Here is a 21,016-nt window from a genome sequence, read left to right as displayed (position 1 = left end):
TGTGTGTAATAGTACTAACAATGTATAATCAAAGCTTTATGCTACTTCTGGCTTCAGGGGCATGGATGGTGCCCAGGAGGAAAGGTCTCCAGCACCCTCCTGCCAGCAGCCTGGGATGGAGCTGTTGCTCAGCCTCACAAAAGCAGTTTGTGCATCTGAGGGTTACAAAATCTGTTGTGCTAGGAGAGCTCGCTCCCTCTGGGGCAGGATGGTTGCTGCCGTGCTGCAGAGCAGCACTTCAGTTTTTGTTGTGCCTGGCAGCTGGAATGTGACTCTTGCTCAGCTGTGGAGGCAATATCTTGCTCTCCAGGCCTTTCTGTGAAGTCAGAAGTTGGATTAAGGCAGTGCTCCTTCCTAGGGATAATCTTGAGGTCTGGCAGGTTTAGCTGGTACTGAATTCAGCTGCCTGTCCTTGATGATGTTATTACTACTTTCAGCAGCTTATATGGGCTTCTGAATGAAGTGGAGAAGCACAAGTATTTCACCACTAAGCCCTGACTCTAGGAACTGTCTGACTGCTTGGGCTGACTTGCATAGAAGAGTGGCACTTAATTATTTAAAACCCATTTATTTAAATGTAAACATGTCCAAGTGAGATTCGTTGATTACTTCTGCGTTCAGGCTTTTAGATGGGGGGAACTTAATAACTGCTATCAAGGGGCTCTCAGGAGGCTGCTGACATGTCTTACAGTTCATTTTATATCAGTAACACTTGTTTGCATAGATGTCAATTGAGTAAAACTACTGTGCACCATAGCTATATCCTGGAACTTGAGCACTGAAAAATCTAATGAATGTCTGCTGAAGAAATTGTTTAAGGAAACCTCATTTTCACTGCTTTTGGTATATGTGATATACATGTATAGACACACCTGAGACATTTGAACTCTCTGCTCAATTCATTGTACATACCAATGTCTTTTTGATGAATTACTCTGAGGTGATTTTGAAATGGACCTTGAAATATGCCGTAAGTAATTAGTGTGTAACAAGTTGGAATAATTGATTATATCTGAGGCAAACCAAGAGACGCGAATAGTGATGTATGTGATTCACTGTTTGAATGTTTGCCATGGACAAATAAAACAAAGTTCAAACTCTTGGCACATACATGTTGATGCACCTTTATTTCAGTTTGAGGTTATCCCACTTCTTGTATCTGCAGAGACTCTGGCATTTGTACCTGGAATAAAACGGCAGCTTAGTAGAATCCAATTGATCGACACACATAAATTAATGGAGATTTTTGATGTTGAGAGTTATCTTCCCCTGCAGATTTTAAGATCTGTATCATTTTACTGCTTTGTGATATGAAATTTTTGTTAGTGTAGAAACTCAGTAAGCTTTGAGTCAATTGAAAGTGGATTTTGGCATAACCTAGCATATACTCATTATGCACTACAGTGGCTGACTAAAATTAAAAGCAGGTTGACTCTGAGCAGAAGTTTTTCTTGTAGAATCAGGAACTAGCAAGATGTTCTGATTCCTGCATAAATATAATGAATGAAACACAGCAGGTACTGTGGACTGATCTTATATGGGCACTCAAAAAACAACCAAACAGATAAAAAAGTTGTAAGTATGGGAAAGTTTGGAAAGTATGGCAGTGAAAAGCAAGTCAAGTTATGCAGGTTATCACAAAATCAAAGGTAGTATAGATGCAGGAAGTGTTCTGTTTGGGCTTTCAGTATGGAACCAGGGTCAGAAGAACACTGTAATAGAAGATTTATTGAATGTAGTATACTATTCTTAGCAAGACTAACTGATAGCAGATATTTAACATAGGACCTAAAGACTGCAGGAGTAATTGGACATCAGAGAGATGTATGTAGTGATTTGATTGCTTTTCCAATATTTCAAGTGTGTATCATGTCAAAAGTTGAAAGTCTTTCAAAAAGGCATATTCTGACTGAGACAGAAGACTTGATGCAGATCTGAGTTTGTGGCCTATGTCAAGCACAAGATCCAGCTAAGTAGTTACAGTAACAGCTTTGCATTTAAATGCATTGATCTGGTCAAATTTGTGGTGGTTTTAGTACTTAGCTTTCAAGGATATTCTTCTTGCTCTCTCTGATTCCTAGCAGGGAACAGTCTCCTCTGCTTAGCATATATGCCTGTTGTTGCAGCTCAACAGCTGTTGGGGTGTGTATGTGCTTAAACACAACTGAGCTGTAGCTACAGGCAACATTAAAAGTCAGTATTGCTACATTTACTGCTCAGATTACTCTGAAAGTTAGTTTTGTTGGAAAAGCTGTGCTCTGATCTCTGTCTGGTGTTTTGGTTGGTTGTTTTTTTTTTTTTTTTTTTTAAGAGAATAACTTGACCTGGGTGTAATAATAAAATTGTAAAGCATCTTGAAATATTCTTACTGGAGATAACTTTTAGGATATGTGGCAGATGATGTGTCTGAACTTGTGCTTTGCTTTAGCTAATTAACTCTGATTTGTAGCAACATAGTGCAAGAGGGTAGTAAAATTTGCATAGGGTTTGCACTATCAGATACACTGGTTTGTTTAAGGTTTTAACAGCATCACAGTTTGGCACTTCAGAAACTTTTTATTTGTTCTTACATTAAGAGAGTAATGAATGTACACATCTGTATATTGGAATAGTAGTGTGACTTCTACCAACCACTCTCTTCTTCTTTCTCTTTCAGATGGGTGGCTTATGAGAACCCTGAGTTTACAGGGGAGCAGTATATACTGGCTAAAGGGCTGTATCCCAGCATTGAGGCATGGGGGGGAAAGAATTGCAAAATATCTTCAGTTCAACCCATTGTTATGGTAAGGAGCTAATTTTCTACTTGTTTTGCAAGTTATGCTGATGAAATATTTGGAACTCTACTTTTTCTATCAAATTCAGTTTATTTACATTATTTAAATGATAATTAATAGTAAATTTTATATGATATTTTATCACCATTGAAAATATTTTTTCCCTTCTTTCCCCTCAAAACTTTTGCAGGATATTGTTGGAAGTGAAAGGGGTAAAGTCAAGGTAAGATACTTCTCTAAGCACTTGAAATATACTGTGTAGTGTCTGTAACATGTTCTTTATTTACTTCTGTAAATAAAGAAGTGTCTGTTTGTCCAGGGGAACACTCAAGTATTTGCATAGATGGCTGACTAATCAAACAGTGAAGACTGCAGGTGGAGGAAGGCTACTTTCCAAATCTCTTGAGTAGGCATATTAAGACCCAAGGAAGGTGGGATTTGATACACAATTGCCATCAGAACTTTCTTAGGGCACTGGCAATGTCTTGGTTCAGCAAGTGAGGTGTTTTGGGGTATCAGTGATTGTTTTATAGAGCTGGAGCCTGCAGCCCTCTATGCAGAGGTGCAGGACCTGGAGTCTGTTGCTGAGGTGAGGGCTCTACAACAGAGATGATGTTTTGGTGAGGGCACTGCAGGATAGATGTTGTTCTTGGTACAGCTGACTTAATTCCTTGTGAACCTATTTCTTTGGTTAAAAGTTTTGCTAGTGGAGGTTGCACTTGAAGGGAGTTGTTCACTCACAAATACTGCTGAGTTTACTTCCCTTTGTCAATAACATAAGGGAAGGAAATGGCAGGGAGAGCTTGTCTTTTCAGTGAATTAATTGGATTGGCTCCTTTGTGCAAGTGCTAATATGTAGTTTTGGCAGTGAAGCTAACAGGCAGCTTTTTTCATCCTTCTTAATTTCTGTACCTTTTCAAGTTTTCAGGTTTTTCCCTGTGCAAAGTTATTATTTTTATTTTCATTTCAGTCAAAGTAGTGAGTATATCATGGCCCTAAAAACTAAGGAGACAATTCTTAGCTGTCCTGGTTTGCTACTCCTCATTAGTAGCATGCTTCACTGGAATCTCCTGCATAGGGATAATGCATAAACTATGGGGAATAAAAATCTCAAGGCTGCTTATTTTCAGCTGTGTGCATGAAAAATGATTTGCATCTTTACATTATGTGCCTATTAAGACCCTATCCTAAGGAAGACCTTATCCCAAGGAAACCAAGAAGTAGTGGCTTGCAGCCAACAGACTGCATCCATTGTCAGCGTGCTCCTCTTTGGAGAATGCTGTACCTGCCCACACTCCTATCTCTATTAAGAGTGAATAAAGCTGGTAGGCATGTTGTAATATGAATGACTTCTGTGTGATCATGGCTAATTATCCTCTAGCCAAATTAGCAAGTTTGCTGCTTAGAATTTTTTTATTTTTTTATTTTTTAATAAGGGCAAAAAACTCTGGGGGATGTATCCTCTCTTATCCTTGGAGCAGAGAAAGAACAAACATGAGACTGTGTCTGTAGCTGTAACAGGCTCATAAAGCCCATCTACCCTGGGAATATATACCATGCTTCTTGGCATACTGTCTGAGTCCTTTGACAGGATTATACACTATTAGTGTTCTGAGAGGCAGGGAGTTTTCATTCACTGCAAAGAGTATGCATTTTGGAGATTAGGCAGATTGATAATATAAAAGAAAACTTTTTTTATGGCCTTTTAATAAAGGTGTGCCTATTCTTGCCACTCTTTGGGAATTTGAACATCTTTCCCAGCAGATAAACCAAGAAGCTATACTTGTTATTGTTGTTTTAATTATTTTGTATGTCACTAAGTGATTTACAGCCAGAAGTAATTTTTGGAGTTGTTATCTTGCTCTCTTGAGCAAGGATTCTAATAATGAAGAGGTGACAAACATAGGTAACTGAGGAAGTCTGGGTGTTATAAGTATGTTTTTATGTAATTATAGAATTAATGGTAGAGATGTAATTGAAGGTAGAAAAATTAATTTCCTTAAATATGTTTATAACTTTTTAAAGGTCCAGTTATTTTCAGAGCCTGAATTCAAGGGTAACTGCCAAATATTTGAAAAAAACACAAGATGTATTGATTCATTTGCTGTGAAGTCTTCAAAAATTTTAGATGGCAGGTAAGTTATATTGAATGAATAATGCAAAATCACTAAAATGGCAGAAGTTTCAGAAAAGCAACCAGCTTTCTAACACATGAGGTGGTTTCATATATGGGGACTTAGAGAGAACGGTGCTTTGCCATTTGCACATCAGTCTTTCAGGACAAAACCTTGTAAATAATGCATCTGCATTTTACTGGCATAGATGTCTTAAGAGGGAACTTCTTCTCCTTCTTTCTGCAGCTGCATAGTGTATGACCAGGAGGAGTTTGCTGGTAACCAGTATGTGTTGGAAGAAGGGATCTATCCTGATCTGACAGCAATGGGTTGTTCACCCCAAGCAGTTCTAAAATCTTTACGGATCATAAATATTGTAAGTAAAACCCATTTGAAATACTGCAAAGATAAGGACAGTGATGATAACTTTTTTTTTTTTTGCAATAGTAAAAATGCCAGAGCACACATACAACAGAGGAGGGTTTGGTTGGGGTGGGGGGGGGGTTGGTTTGTTTGTTTTGGTTTGGGTTTTTGTCTGTGCAGTAGCAGTTAAATGTCCTAGTTGCAGTTAGTCAGGTTTTCTGGACCTCTGTGCTGTTTTTGTAAAGGAGAAAATGTTAGAGAAGGAACTGCCTGGGATGCCTGTCCTTAATAACAGCTTATAAAACAACTTCTGTAAAGAGTCAAGTCTGTTTCCTGGTAGGAGAGACCACTTAAAATGGGTTGAGAAGGTGGTAGGACAGTGTGAAGAAATATCAGTACCATGGACCTTGTTTTTGATGCATATTTTAAAGGCAGGTCTAATTAAGCAACTTTGCATGAAATACATGTAATTATAAGACACTGTTGTTATCATCAGGACAATGGAATTTGAGTTAATCACAAAATAATGCACCCTTCTAGATAAGGTAAAGCAACACCTAATACTATTTTGCAAAATCAGGCCGTGTTGTTATGTGTGGTGGATACAAACTAAACTGCATTTACATATTTTGTAACTCATCAGTGGCCAGGAATGAGTTTGCTCAAGCTTATAACCAATGATTATGATGGATCACTTAGGGAATCTGCAAGTATCTTTTAAGATCAAAGTAATTACTAGCAAAATGTGGTCAAGATTTCAGGAACTTACAGCAACATAAGGAGATAGTACTTGTTTTACAAAAGGAGGAGTTCACTCTTGAATTTCTTCTTTGAATTTGGCAACTTTATTGCACTCCACTGTAATTTTGGTAACCTGTCAGTGGCGTAGCAGTTGATGAAGGAGAGCTAAAATGTGTCATCCTCTTTCACAGCTCTGGAGAATTTTGATGTACTCTGTAAATAAACAACTGCAGCAAGTAGGTCTGCCTTCTGAACTCTTGGGCTGTCTAGTAGACAGATCTTATTAAAAACAAATTGTTTTTAATAAGAATTGTTTCTAGCCAAGCTTGGTGGGTGATTGCCATGAATTAAAATACATTTCAGTATTTCCTGGCTTTAAAATGCTTGTTTCAAGCTGGAAGGATCAGCTCACTTTTAAATGATTTACTATTTGTGACAGAGACTAATGTGTTAAAACAGAAATGCCAGTTCCGTGCTTCTTTAAGTTCTTTACACTTGTGAAACTTGTTTTAGCTCTACATTTTATCACACTTCAGACAGCAGCACAGAGCTGCATCTGTCTGCAAATCATGTGCTTCTGCTTCCTTCTTCAGAGGCTCCCTAGCTGCAGAGAAGAGGAGAATGGGTTACTTTGTTCATTGGTTTATTAGCAAACTAGAATAAAAAGAATGATTGATTATTTCTGTCTTACTACTTACGTTGTTTATTTTTCATGATTTTCCTAAAGCTTGAGCCTTATTATTTTAGCTCCTGGTTTCAACTGTCAGGCATGTTTTGGGACTGTATTTTGGCAGTGCCAATCTTTATTCCTCCCTACCGTCTGCCATTTCTATTACTTCCTTGGGATTTTTCACTACATTTCTATACAAGAAGCACCTTTGCTATTTTAATGTCATGTTACTGTATTTATTTAGTTAAACACCCTGTTTGATGGGATAATTTTTTAAGGGACCAAAAAAGAGGAAATTAAAGGGATAGTTGATACACTTAGAAGTGAAAGCTAAAAGGGCTTTTTAAAATAAGGGAACTTACAAAACTATATTAAGGGCTGTTTATAAGCTCAAGGGTTTTGGGGAGTTGGATTACACTATATCTTGGTTGTGCTTGCTTTGCATGCTCTACGTGGTTGTGCTGCAGATAGATAGAAAATAGCATTTTTCCTTCTTGAAGGAACGTTCTTCTTCCTGAGCATACTATAAAAAACAGCTGTGAATGTGGTTTATACTTGAACAGTCATCTGTAATGAAACCCTGTGGAAATAACTAAATGGAGATCTGCAGGAACACCATCTTGGTACAGTGCAGTACAAGGGAAGAACTGACAGAAAATTCAGGAGCTGACCTTGCACTTGTAACCAGTTTATATAACAGTGTTGCTGCTGAATCAAAAAAAAAAAAAAAAAAAAGCCCAGTGTAAGGTGTGGCAGAAAATTGGAGGATTTTCTTTTCTGTTTCTGTTTTCTTTGCAGGATTATTTCTAAAGCATTGCATGAGGCTGCAAGGCTGTTGTCTGAGAAGTTGCATGTCTCAGAGGGCAGGTGCCAGTCTGTAAAAGGGTTTAGAGTTCAGAGGCACTGGGATGTCATCACAGTGTGACTGCTCCCATTGGGCTCTTTACCTGTGGTGGTGCATGACAGTCTAACTGGTGTTGCCTTTCATGGCGGGGCTGAGCATACTCTGATTTTGGAGTAAAGGGAAAAGGCCTCTCCCGGAATTTTCCACAGCCTAGCAGAATGCGTGCCATCAGGAAGCAGAGCTCAGCTGCTCTATGATAAGCTGGACTGCTGTGAAGGTAATGGTGACGCTCATGCAACGCTGTCATCTGAACCCTTAAACATCTAAAGGAAGATTAAAGAGGAATTTAAGCACTGTTAGAAATGGGTAGATGGGAGGTCTTGCCTAATAAATTCCCATGGAAGCATGCATATATGAGCTGCCACGCATGCATGGAGCCAGCTCTGCCTTGGAGGGCCTGTTTCCATGCCTGAGGCCGGATGGGAGTCTGTCGAGACTTTGCGTCATGTCAGGCGTTCCCGATCCAGTTGATGTGTGAGTGCGCTGAACACATGCCAGAAGGAAGGAGCTCTTCTGGCTGTGGCGTTGGATTTATGCAGTTGTTGGCTGGAAGATTGGTGAGAAAGGGAGTGGCAGTGTCATTTCTGTCTGTGAGTGTACACTGTAGCACCAGGACACTCAGGCTTAATTGACTTTACCCTGGGGAATTTCAAACCCTACCTCCCAGCTTCCACAGGAAGGCCTTTGTTATGACGGGTTATTTCAGTCCACTACAGATACCTTGCCCCACAGAAAAGAGTCCAAAGTTCCTTTTCCAGAAGACCTTCAAACTGGATTCAGTGTTGCAGAGAGCTTCATGTGGGGAGAATCCCTCTGACACCAGAAGCATTTTAACAGAGAAGGAGAAGAATCATCGCCCCACAGCAATTTGGATGTTACAGTTTTGACTTGTCGTGAATTTTTATCTCAGTAGTATGAACCTTGAATCGTTTGTCTAGTCAGAGATTGAAGTTGCTGTTACCTACTGTAAAAGTTAAAAATTAATGCAATAAGTGATAAGCAGTGCTGACAAGTCTGTCATCATTTGAAGCTGTAGAAATCAATATTATCTTACTGTCTGTTGAGCTCTTTGTATGAAAATTCCCACGAGTGGGGGTTAGTGCAATGGAAGAGAGATATGGCATTGATTAAAATGTATTTTAAAACATACTTAGATATTGTGCAAGAACCAGCCACAGAGGTCTTTGTCCCTGAAGATAAGGAATCTTTATGTTCCATGCAAGCACATCCCTCGTGTATTTTGTATAAGAGTTTTTTATGACTTTTCAAGTTTAATTAGAGAGTTGAAGAGCAGAAACATTCAGGGTTTTTGATCTTAAACCATCCAGAAGAAACCTCTGAAATAAAAGGAGTACTGATCTTCACAGTCACCATCTGGAATTCCAACATCCTGTAAATGCACTTATCTTCCTTTTGCAGGAGCTGTCTGAGCCCTGCATAGCTCTTTTTGAAAAGACGGGTTTCCAAGGAAAGAAAATCGAGTTCAGTACAGAAATGTTAAATCTTCAGTTCCTGGGATACAGTCCTCGAATAGCTTCAATTCAAGTCCTTGGTGGCATGTAAGTTTAAAATCACCTTTTGATTCTTTAGAATGAAGTACTTACTCAACTTTACAGGTGTAATGGAACCACAGAATGTAAAATTAGAATATCATAATGTGTGTAGTGCATTAATGCCATTTCATCTTACAGAACATTTTCATATCCTGTCTCAACAATATATTATCACTGACTCATGTCCTTTGCTAGGAGTTGAAATGAATTTGAATAAAGCTCTCAGGGAAACTCATGTATTCTCTCATGCCATATTATAAAAATCACCTTAAAACCAACTTCTCTGCTCTTGGTTTAGGTCTCAGTTGTAAAAAAATAATTTGGTTTGTGATCTGTGTTATAACTTCAAAATGTTTTTTAATAAGTCTTCATGGTCATCCTTTAACCTCTGCTATGGACACAGAGGCACAATCAGACCATGAGCTTGCCTCTTTTGGTGTTAGTAGCAATAGTCCCTTTACTTCAGGAAATGGATGAGAATCTAGCAGTTAGATTTGGTAGATGTTTTTAAGCAGTTGTGTTGTCTAAACATACCTTTGAAGACTATGTAAAAAATAATCTGTCATGAAGTTTAAAAGCTTTTTGGAAGCATTTTTAAAATGCTTTTAAAATTTACTGTCCTATATTCTAGGATACCAGCAGATCTGTTAAATTCTCTTTTTGGTTTTTTCCCCTGTTGCCTCTAAGATACTTGACCTCAGTTTTGGTTGTTTTTGTCATTTGTGGGGTGGTTTTTTTTGGTTTTTTTTTTTTTTTTGGTTTTGTTTAAATGATAGGTCCATGTTACTGTTGCTTTGCATTTAAATGTGTTCTTTTGAAGAAGTAAATTTCCAAGGTGTGTGCTAGAGAGATGCTGTTGGTTAGCTTAAGACTGCCCTCAAGTGGATAGCTTTTAAGCCAATCTGTAGAGTAAATAATTTTCCCCATCAGGATAAGATGGTCAAAGAGTTTCCTTAGCACACTGAACTGAACTTTGAAACAAAGGTTGTAAGAAAAGGTACATGTTTGTATTGTGAAGCCTCCAAAGGTTTCAGCATCTTTCACCATAACCACAATATAGTTGATCTCACTGTCCCTAACATGAAGTCAAAGATCAAGTTATTGATTCCAGGCAATGGAATTATGAATTGTGTATGTTTCCTGTCCAATGAATATATGTGAGGGGTTTTTTTTGGTGGGTCACTGGAAGCATAGAATATGATATGAAAATTTGGGTTTCATTATAGCAGTGTCAGCTGCTGAAATGTGTCAAAATACAGGGTTTACAGCTTCCTTCCCCTGCTGCCTCCCCTATTGAAGAGGGTTTCATCTTCTCTTTCTTTTCTAAGAGACCTCCATTTATAATTCCTGGGGATAGATGTGTATTAGGCAGTGAAAAAGCACCAAAATTAAAGTGAGTTTGCTTCTGGATGGAGAAGTCTGGTGACAAATCAGTCAGAGGAGGGAGGTAACCTGAAAATGAGCATATTGAGTGTTCATGTACTCAAACCCCCATGGCTACTGGACAGTCCCAGCACATCACTGTGAGAAAACTCTAGGAATTGCACTGTATGGCAGCCTGTTTTGAAGCCCAGACATAATTAGCTGGCTGTGCCAATAATGGAGAATGTGTGATTTTAAGCATAGTTGGATGCATGTTAGGGAACGCTAAACAAGTTTTTTCTATGTGCAGTCTTGCTGTCTCTTCCCCACCCATCTTACATGTATTTGGAAAGAAGAGAGATGTTATGAAATAAAACCTCTATCAGAATACCCAAGAGAACTTCACCCTGTTGCAGTTTCCAGCATTTTCTTGTTCCAGTCTGCATCCATAGTAGTTCTTTCTCATGTGAACCAGGCCTGTCCAAATTCAGATACACAAACCAGCTTGTTCTGCACCTGCAGCAATGTAACATTTACAGCATATAGATCTATGCTCTTTGAGGAGTCACAGTGCCTCCTGAAAACAAATGGTATTTAAAAGTTGGGTTCTCCCAAGAAAATGCTTTGCTTCATTCAGCTTGTAATTTTTAAATAATAGGGCTCTAAAATTAGAACTCCTGTCTACCCATCTCAGTGTGGCTGACCTAAATTAGAATGTCATTTTATTATTTTTTAAGGCCTGTTACAAAGAAGGTAATTGGCTTTCCAAAGCTAAACACTAATATGTTGTGGGACAGATTTCTGTTAAACTCATTTATTGATTCCAGAGCAGAATTTGGCATTTAAAACCTTGTCTTATTTTTTCTCCTCATAGATGGATAATTTATGAACACAGTCATTACAGGGGACGTCAGATGTTGTTAACACCAAATGAAATTCCAGATTGGTATAAAACCAGTGGCTTTTGTCAGATAGGTTCTCTGAGACCTTTACTGCAGGTGAGTGTGCTTTGACATGACATGTCAAGCATTAATTTATACCTTGTCCTGGGCTTGGGGAGATATTATGCAGTTGTAAGCAGCGTTACAGCCTTGTCACAGGCATGTGACAAACTTCAGCATTGGCAATTGTGTAAAGAAGTCCAGAGTTTTGCATGTAATAAAAGCTGTTTGAATATGCTACATGGCTTTGCAGTTACACGGCTTAAACTGTTAATTAAACATCCTTTAAACCAAAGTACAGAAGACAGCATATAAGGATTAATTAAGGATTAATAAATAATGGCTATAACTGCTATATGGTTATGTTGTTTTTTGGTTTTAAGTTGTTTCATAACTAGCACCCAGACTGGTTGCTGGCACACTGTCTGTACTATCTGCATTATTTATGGAACAACAAGAAAATTGGTTAAAAAAAAAAAGATTCTTCAGTTAGTAGTGATTTTGTATTGATTTAAGAAGAAAAGTCCCTCCCTGTTTATTATTTGGCAGAATAATTTGCAAATCAAAATTTATTCTTGTCATGCACTCTTTATTTTGTTCTACAAATATGTTTTGTTCAATAAATATGTATAATATTTTGTTCCATGTGATCTTGTCCAATGGTGCAGCAGTCCTGGGAGCTTTAACATTTGAGGTTCTTGCTGAGCCATATTTTATTGGAAAAACATCTTTTTCTAATTCATAGGTTACTTGTACCTGCAACCAGCTTCATTTGCTTGCTGTCATAGCTTTGTCTTTGCATAGCCTTAAGCAGAATTAGGAAAAATGCATTTTGACTGCCCTGCTGAGAGCTTGTCTGAACAGAAGTGTTCATGTGTAAGAGGCCACACAAGTGCACCCTTAATGAAAGCTAAGAGCATATATGGAGTGGAATTAGCAGAGAGAAGTCAGTTCTGCTCTGAATTAAAAATTTTTAGCTTTCCACTGTGTGCTGATTTCAGTGCATATGAAAGCCTAAAATTCTCCATGCAGAGGGGTGAGTTCTCACAGCTTGTCTTGTCCAGATGTTGATGGGCTTCTGAATTATGTTCTCAAATTAAAAAGTTAAGCTTTCAGAAAGAAAGGGGGAAGTTTGGGGTTCAGCGCTGACAGTAACTACTCTAAGTTAACTCAGAGCAGGATGTGTTCTCTGCTGAGATTGTGGTTAAAGAGTTCTTTTGTTTTGTGCAGAAACGTGTGTACTTCAGGCTTCGAAACAAGGAAACAGGAAAATTCATGTCAGCTGATGGCAACCTAGATAATCTGAATCTTCTCAGAATACAGGTTGCAGAAGATACAGACTCAGATGATCAAATCTGGGTTTATCAGGATGGATTCATAAGGTGTCGGGTACGGTTTGAGTTCAGTGTGCATTTTCTCTTTTCCACTCCAGTAGTAGAGCTTTATGAATTTAATTCCTACTGCAGCATCTTCATTTATTTTATAGGCTTAATCTGTTTCAACTATAATGTAATCTTTCTGTAGGGAGTTGGTTTTTGTGGTTATTGTTTTGTTTTGTTTTAATCAACTCTGGCTACTTCAGGTGATACAAACTAGATGTATGATACATTTTTATATAATTGAAATTTTGAGAGAAAGTATTGCAAAAGTATCAAAGCAGGGGAGACCCTTCCTGATAATATTTTTAACTATGCATATCTTGCAGTAGGACAGTTAGTGTAATGTAGGCTGGTATTTGTACCGGTTTAGAGTAAATTTGGGAGGAAAGAGATGGTTAAAAATATAAACATCATATAGTCACGCTAGGACAATATCTTCTTCTGCATTTAAGCAAGCTTAAAGATAAAATCCCATTATTTTGAGCCATTAGGGGTGGTGGGGTTTTTTTGTTTTTGTTTTGGGGTTTTTTGTTTGTTTTCTGGTTATTCCCTGTATTTATCAAATCCATCCTTTTTCCTTTCTTCTGTACAAGTTTCCAAATGAAGCCCTACTTTTCTCACAGTCTATAAAACTAATCATGTGCAAATTGTCATTGAGGTGAGCAGAGGTATGCACAGTTCATATAATGTTTAAGCATGAACAGTCTTCAGTAGGGACGCCAGCCAAAAGAAAATTAAGTTACTTTAATACTGTTAAACAGCTTGACTGCAAAGAATCATGTGAACTTTTTCTATAGGATTGTATAACTTCAAAGGAGCCATTTATAACTATGTCATCTATGCTGGAGGGAAGAATCTTACTGTTAATAAGCTAAGGCATTGTTCGGACATGTTTGCAGGACACTTGCAGTTGAAAAAGGGATTTATGCAGACAGCAAAGTAAGCTAAAAGCTTTAATATGACATACAGAAGACTTCTGGTTTGACGGTGCTTCTGAAACATGTCAACAAGTTTTCATATTGAGACAGTGTGGTATTATATGGCTTTGGATAAATGCTCCTCGTTTTTGCCCTTTTTCTGTATCTCATAGAGCAGTTTTTCTTTGCACAGAAAATACATGGCTTGTGCTGTATAGCAATCAGTGCAGAGTGCAAGCTGGCAATAATGATCTTAAGTGACTGAACTCTTAGAGAGCTCTGCCATCTTTCTGGTGAATGGTAGTAAATCCATTTTGCACAAACCAGAAATTGGGTTTTACCACATATTACAAAGAAAACTGAGCTCCTGGGTGGGTGACTACCTGCATGGAGGCAGACACAGGTCACTGGAAGAACCTGCACCTTCCTGTAAGCTTGGGTCATCTCAGTGACTGTGTCATGAGATGTGACCTTGAGCTGTGCCTGGGGTTTTAAAGGAAGTGCTGTTTTAAGTATGTGGGATAACCAGTAAGCAAGATATGAAAGTCATTCTGCTCTTTTTTCAGAAACAGATATGAATGCAGATCTCCTTACTCTTCAGGAGTTTCATGGAGACGGGTGAAGTTCTGGCCTAGCAAACCTAATGTCTAAGCTCAGAGTTTTCCTTGTCCCACTAGAGAACACTTCAGATACAAGTGAGAACTTCACAACCAAATCAACTTTCTTTAATTCTAGGTTATGACAGTCAAAAGTATAACTTTTTCAAGAAAAAGTGCTTTCAAAAGTACTTGTAAAATAATTTTGGGCCGTTTCAACAATGACAGATGAGTGTTCTATCTGCCACAGAAGTGCATTCAGTAGTTAAAAGGCGCAGTTTATGATGATCTACTGAAAATCACTGTTTATCTAAAAAAATTAACTGTTACTTAATAATACCGCCTTAACACTCTTTTGAAATAAGCTTCATTTTTGCCAGCTCTTTTTTTAACCAAGAAGACATTTCCAGATGTTTGGAATCAAGTAATACAAGTAACTAGAAAAAGAGTGTAGAACAAAGAAGCAACATTACTGTGATACCCTGTGAAATTCACACACTTCATACTGTGCAGTTATGTCCTCTTTATGAAAAGGTTACTGCAAAACTAGAAATGTTTGGGGAAAAATATGTTCAGAGAAAATGGAGAGCCTTTATGCAAGGAAGAGACAAAATAGTGAGGACATTTTAGCCTACAAAGGGTACACTTTGAGGGATGATGTGCTTGAAGTCTCTGCAAACATAGCATAGACAACACATCCTTTAAAATAATCCAGGGATGAGGAGCACATCAAATAAAACTAGTTGCATATCAAATTATTTAAAATTTATATATATATTTTTAGATAATGATAGTTAGGATTTAGAACTGCTTGCCACAGTATGGAAGGGTTAAAATACACAAGGGTGTTCACATTAAAGGGTTACTCTGATTTTGGTGGGTAGTGACTAATAAATTCGCACATGGGACAGAAAATGAGCATTCAAGATTCTGGGATGCATGAAAAAGTCTCTGGGCTGGGAATTGCTGTAGCCTGGAAGAGATAACCAGGAACATACTTCATTCAGTACCGTCAATGTAATCTTCCATGGTATCAATGTAATCTTCAGTTATTGGCCACTGCTATAGACAGGTGCTAATTGTTCCTTTTGATCTGATACAGCATAGTTACTTTATTGTTCCCCTGTAGTAGAGAGTGTCAGCATAAACATAAACAGGAACAAAAGAAAGATGAGTCTTGAGTTTGGGGCAAAAATGGATTCCTGGAGGGAAAGTCATTCCTAAATTCTATTCTCAACTGATGCTATCTCTCTGATTTGATAAAAAAAAACAGTGGACAGTAGAAGTAAAGCCATTCTGAGTAATTGCTGTTGCCTTTCTGATGACACAGATGGCAGAGGATTGCTGCTTGACAATTGTTGGAAATCTTATAACTCCTGGCTCTAAACTCGGTCTGTCATTTGAGCGGAATGAAGACAAACAATATTGGCATATTAGTCCCGATGGCAGAATTTATAGCAAGATGAAACCCAAGCTGGTTTTAGATATCAAAGGTAAGCAAATGTTATCTCATTACATTGGCTCTTAATTACATGGTATTTGCAGTGGGATACACACTAAATGTGCCTATAAATTAAGGATGGTGCTTTAGTTGCTTTAATCTAGAAGCAAAAAAGACCCGATCAGCTAGTTTGACCTCCTGAATTATACAGGCCCTAAGACTTCATTTCATTTCTCCTACATATATTTAGTAACCCACAGTACTTGCTTATCTTGTATTCTCAGTGTCCACTCGCTGTAGATAGCCTCAGTTAATTTTTGGGCAATGTGAATATGATTATTTAAAATGGTGAAGCAAGAACAACCTAACTTTTCATTAACTTTAATTTCTGTAAGTGCAAATTTTCTTACCTAGTAGTTGTAGATGCAATAGCCAAAGGATATTAGGAAAGCAAAGACAGCCTTGTATTCTGATGTGATTAGATGCAAAAAGGTGGAGTTCTTTTGTTTATCAATGGCTATGCCTATATGGCAAGCGTGAGATTCTGCCATAGCAGCCTGGGGTCTGTGAGCACTTGATGTGATTTTGGAGCCACTTTTGTAATAGTAATTTTATTTGTGTAGATACTGTTTCTGAACTGTGTTTTCAGAGCTTCAAAGAAGGTCTAAAAAAGTAGCAAATTGAATGATTAGCAGAATTAGCATAATCAGATGTTCTTACATAACTGCTGTTTTGGGTGAAGGCAGTAAACATTTTCTGTATCTGTTCTATTCTATTAATTTTTTTTAGCTGTTTTTAAATTGATGCTGTGACATTAATTATGTCAATTACAACCACCACTACCCTCCAGAAAAACCCAAACCAACCAGAAAAAATAGCTTAGTCCACAGTCAGCTCTTCAGAAGTAAACAGGACTGAATGCATGGAATCATAGAATATCCTGAGCTGGATGGGACCTATAAGGATCATCAAGTCCAACTCCTGGCCCTGCAAGGGACGCCCCAGTAGTCCCATCATGTGCCTGAGAGCATTGTCCAGAAGCTTCTCAGACTCTATCAGGCTTGGTGCTGTGACCACTTTCCTGTTCCAAACAAGTAGAAATACTACTGCAATGTCTTTTCTTCAGTTAATCATGTTAAAAACAATTATGTATTCTGCATTTTTAATTGAAGAACTTTACAATGGATAGGCCTGATCGTGGGAGTATTGATGCACTCTTAGCTTTAAAGCAAAGTTAATCTGTACAGTAAATACAAAGCAGTAGATACATTTAGCTTTTATTTGAGAAAGCCTAGTAAGAACATTGTGTGTTTCTGCCAACTCTGCCAATCCATTCCAGACCACAAATTGTGCCTTAAAGAATTCCTCAGTAAATGAATGCAGTTGTGTAACTGTGTAGTTGCCAATGCCACCTTGTGGATAAACTGGCATAGCACAAAGCCTTGTCCAGAGCACCATGCTATCAAAGTAAATAGTCTCTCTATTTACTGGAAAAAAATCCCATCTTGTTCCATTTTAACATGTTTAGATTCTATCAGACACCAGTTAAAAACAATTTTTGCACTCACAGTGATAACTGAGCTACAAAAAATAACATTAGCTACATAGCTCAGTATGTTAGACTCATCATAAGCTTTCAGCTGCCAGGCTTGTCTTTTGCTCAGTCAGGGAGGGTGAGGCAGTGGGGGTACAGAACAAAAAGACAGTGTCCATGGGAGTGTCCTGATGCTTTGTATAAATGGTTGGCACAGATGGCTACTTCCAGTGGGAATACCACCTGCTTTGCAGGTGTGTTGTACTGCAGGAAATGCGTATGTCCTACATTTCTGCAGTACATACTAGATCTGAGGGAAAAAAGCATGAATTCTGACTTTCAGCTCCAGTCAAATGTGTCTTTGCTTCCCAGTTTCTTAAGTTAGAATATTAATGGTGTTCTTCTATGAGAACATATTTGACATTGTACTGCATAAGTAGATTAAGCTCTTCTAAGAAATGTTTCTATTTTGCATTCAGATACATTCAGCTGCCAGTGGAAACAACTGAACATTGGGTGATACATTGTGCATGATGACTTGTAATTCATCTGGTCAAAATAAAGGATTATAATGGCAAGGAGTAAATGAGTGCCAGACCTTGTCTCTGACTTGGTCACGTGTGTATTGTCTGTTAGCAGAAGGACTTACTTCATCATCTAAACATCTTCACTCTGTTTTTAGAGCCAAGTGACAATTGACAATTGTTGCAGGAAAACTGAATAGTCAAATGTGACTTTTGGGAAGCGATAGTCTTCAAGGAGCTGCACCTGACTCTACTGCAGTGTTTCTTTCCTTTTCCATTCAGGCTGAAAAAGATGAGAAACTGAATTGCTAAAGGGGGGGGGGGGAGAATAAGGCAAACTGATCCTGGTTAATTCAAAAACTGTTTCAAAATAAATCCAAAAGGAGGCAGTGATGAAAATATGTTTGATTTCTCAGAGTTATGGTTGAAGATAAATTGTCTACACCAGCTCTTACAGAGATTTTCTGAAACCTGGAGTATTTGTCTCTTATTTCAAAGATAACCTCCCCTCTTTGACATTTCTCTCTCCAGGAGGCACACAGTATGACTGCGACCATGTTGTTGTCAACACAGTCAGTGAAGAAAAGTCAACGCAGTGTTGGGAACCGCTGGTTGTATAAACCCAGTGAAGCAAAGATGATGTTTGAATTGGCCACTGTTCTGGACACTGGAATTGGCACTGCCATCTCTGAAGGATACAGGATCAGCGATGAGAGTTTTGTCTTCACAGTTTTAGAAAGAACAAGCAACAGAATTATTTCACCTCCCTATCCAAGATTATTTTCCCTATAAAAGCTTGAGTATCTCAAAACCTTCCTTTTTTTTTTTTTTTTTTTTGTTTGTTTTTGTTTTTGTTTTAAAATCCTTACAATTCAGTGTTGGATAGAGATTTGGCAGTTTGCCTCAGGCTAGAAGGGAGCAACTGAGAGAGAGAACCAGTGGGGAGAGACCCCATGGAGTTACAATCATGTCAGCAAGTAGTTAACCCAGAACAGTCAGTAAGTGCAACTTAAGACAGGAGTGCAGTGTGTATATGGGTATAGCAGCTTGGACCTATGGGCTGTAGTATAGAGAAATACTCACTATGGGAAATTAATATATTTGGTTCACTGGAACACACTTATGTTTACTGAAAGTTTAAAGACTGCTAGTACAGCACATCCAAAGATATTTTAACATGTGGCTTCAAGTATAGTTAGTATGCTAACATAGTAAGTCCTAAATTAAGAAAAAAATATAGATTTTCTCATGTATAGAAGAGGTAAAGTAGCAGATATTTTGTTAGAGAGGGCTGGCAGAAGGATGCATTGCAATGTGAAGAATTTGCCCATTTTCTAGGTTGCCTAACTTCCTGAGTTGTGGGTGTTTTCTTCTTTGCCAAGACATATTAGTACCTTCTAAAACAGTTTCAGTAATTAGAGTCTTACTGAACTCAAAAATCGTATAGGAAACAAGAATTCTTAGGGAAAGAATTACTACAGATGACTGCAACAGCCTGTAAGCACTGTGGTTACTGAGTTTTTCAGCCCCTGCCTGTTGGGCTTACCATGGAGAATGCCCAACTCCCCAGTATTTCTGGAGAGGTTGAAAAGCAATGTTAGTGGTGGACAGAAGTGTCAGACTCCTCTAGGAAGGGGCACAGCCAAGCCTGCATATGTGCCCAGCCACAAGGGCTGTGCCTATTCCAAGTAAGTGTTACTGGTTTAGTAAAGAGCTTGTGACATGTAGGATGTTCTGAAGACTGCAGGAGGTCCTTCTGTTGCTCTGCTTTAAACCTGGTCATGTTAGTTTTCTTTAATAATGTTGGCAAAAAGGTAAAATACAAACTCTGGTCCTATGCTGCTGTGTTTTGTTCTGGCTTAGACCAGTGTTATTACAAGCTGCTCCGAGGAGCATCCAGGCCTTTGTCTTGCATAGTAAATCTGTTTAAAATTAACATTTTCATTACTATTGTATTGCCTCAAAGGATACTGGTGCTTTTGCTATTAGCACCCTAGAAGAAGTGCCTTACTAATTTTCTTCCTTTTGAAAAGAAGCACTGAAGTTTTGTTGCTCTGAAATGTGCTGCTTTTAGTCCTTAATAGAAAATATGATGTTACTGGTTCCAAACAATGGTACTTTGTCATATTGATGTGCTCTTGCTATATATAATATAGCATTTTACAAATAAATTTAAGTTAGGTAAAATTTTTATTGAAATTCTTTTTAAAGGTAAAAAATGACATTTTCAATTAGTTTTGCTTTCATCTTGTTCCCATCTCTATCCATAATTCCTCTGCAACAGCCAGCCCCTGAGGAGTGAATACATAGTGTGGAATAGCTGCAGGCTCTGAGGAATGGGCAGTTCTTCTATACAAGAAGAATCTGCTGCACATGTTTGTGAGCATTTGTGCACAGGGCCACCATTCACACAGCTGCCACTTCTGTCCCCTGGTGGAAGCATTGCATAACATGGTCTGTGCATCACCACAGATGCACTGCAGTAAATGGACAGCTCTCACTTAAGAAGTTGCCACTTTCCTTCAATCCACCTGCATAATTGCAGGGGGAGTTCCTCCATAGCCCATCTCTGGCAAAATGGCAAGTTGAGAAACAACCCACCAGACACAAACATCCCCATCCAGCACTTCACCAGCAGTGATGAGACACAGCAGGAACAGGGACACAAAATCATGTCTACCCTAACTGCACAGACTCTGCAGTCAGCTGAATTTGGGCCAGGAGTTAGGCAATTAGAATAATAAGCAGTTACAGATTGATTTTGTTCCATGCTTCTATTTAGATTAGCTATGGCATGGGAGAGTTGCCATAACAAGATCAAAGTTATCAGTCTTGAGACAGTGATGTGACCATTTAGTTCTAAGAGTGAAATAGCTTGAGTAATAATCTACATTAGTAAAGGTAAACAGAAGTAAGAAAACCAAGGAAAAACAGGACAGGTTTCATATAGACAAGTAGATAACAGTGTGCCTCACCATTTCAGGACTTAGACCTGAAAAATAAAAGCTACAAGATATAAAAAAGAAAAATGCTGCAGACTCTTCCTCTTATCCTAAGACTGAGGGGTGTTCTGCAAAATTCTCAACTACATTTTTAACATGGTTTTCAGGTAGAAATGCTTAAGAGACATTAGTATGTCTTGTCTGCCTAGTAACAGGCAGCATATGAAGGAATCAGAGGCTTTTCTAAAACAAGATTTATAA

The 21,016-nt window shown here is 38.2% G+C and overlaps 1 protein-coding gene across 4 annotated transcripts in view; it reads left to right on the top strand.

Moving 5' to 3' along the window:
- Nucleotides 1–20,002, top strand: part of CRYBG1 (crystallin beta-gamma domain containing 1) — a 95,942-nt gene extending 75,940 nt beyond the window's left edge. For 2 of the 4 annotated variants that reach the window (XM_030235573.2, XM_018917822.3), the window contains 9 exons: nucleotides 2,657–2,783; nucleotides 2,965–2,997; nucleotides 4,800–4,909; nucleotides 5,135–5,264; nucleotides 8,986–9,125; nucleotides 11,356–11,479; nucleotides 12,653–12,811; nucleotides 15,645–15,807; nucleotides 18,345–20,002. In XM_030235573.2, coding sequence (XP_030091433.1) covers nucleotides 2,657–2,783; nucleotides 2,965–2,997; nucleotides 4,800–4,909; nucleotides 5,135–5,264; nucleotides 8,986–9,125; nucleotides 11,356–11,479; nucleotides 12,653–12,811; nucleotides 15,645–15,807; nucleotides 18,345–18,433 — 1,075 coding nt within the window. In that variant the 3' untranslated portion in view covers nucleotides 18,434–20,002. Of the gene's footprint in view, nucleotides 1–2,656; nucleotides 2,784–2,964; nucleotides 2,998–4,799; nucleotides 4,910–5,134; nucleotides 5,265–7,460; nucleotides 7,719–8,985; nucleotides 9,126–11,355; nucleotides 11,480–12,652; nucleotides 12,812–14,284; nucleotides 14,414–15,644; nucleotides 15,808–18,344 lie in introns of those variants that run through there. The other 2 variants (XR_007777040.1, XM_030235574.2) reach the window with 2 other exon arrangements.
- Nucleotides 20,003–21,016: the final 1,014 nt, after the last annotated feature.

The sequence above is a fragment of the Serinus canaria genome, chromosome 3 (assembly GCF_022539315.1).
Source record: "Serinus canaria isolate serCan28SL12 chromosome 3, serCan2020, whole genome shotgun sequence".
In the NCBI taxonomy this organism is placed as follows: domain Eukaryota; kingdom Metazoa; phylum Chordata; class Aves; order Passeriformes; family Fringillidae; genus Serinus; species Serinus canaria.
Note: the sequence above shows the minus strand (reverse complement) of the source record. Positions and strands in the feature narration are given on the sequence as shown.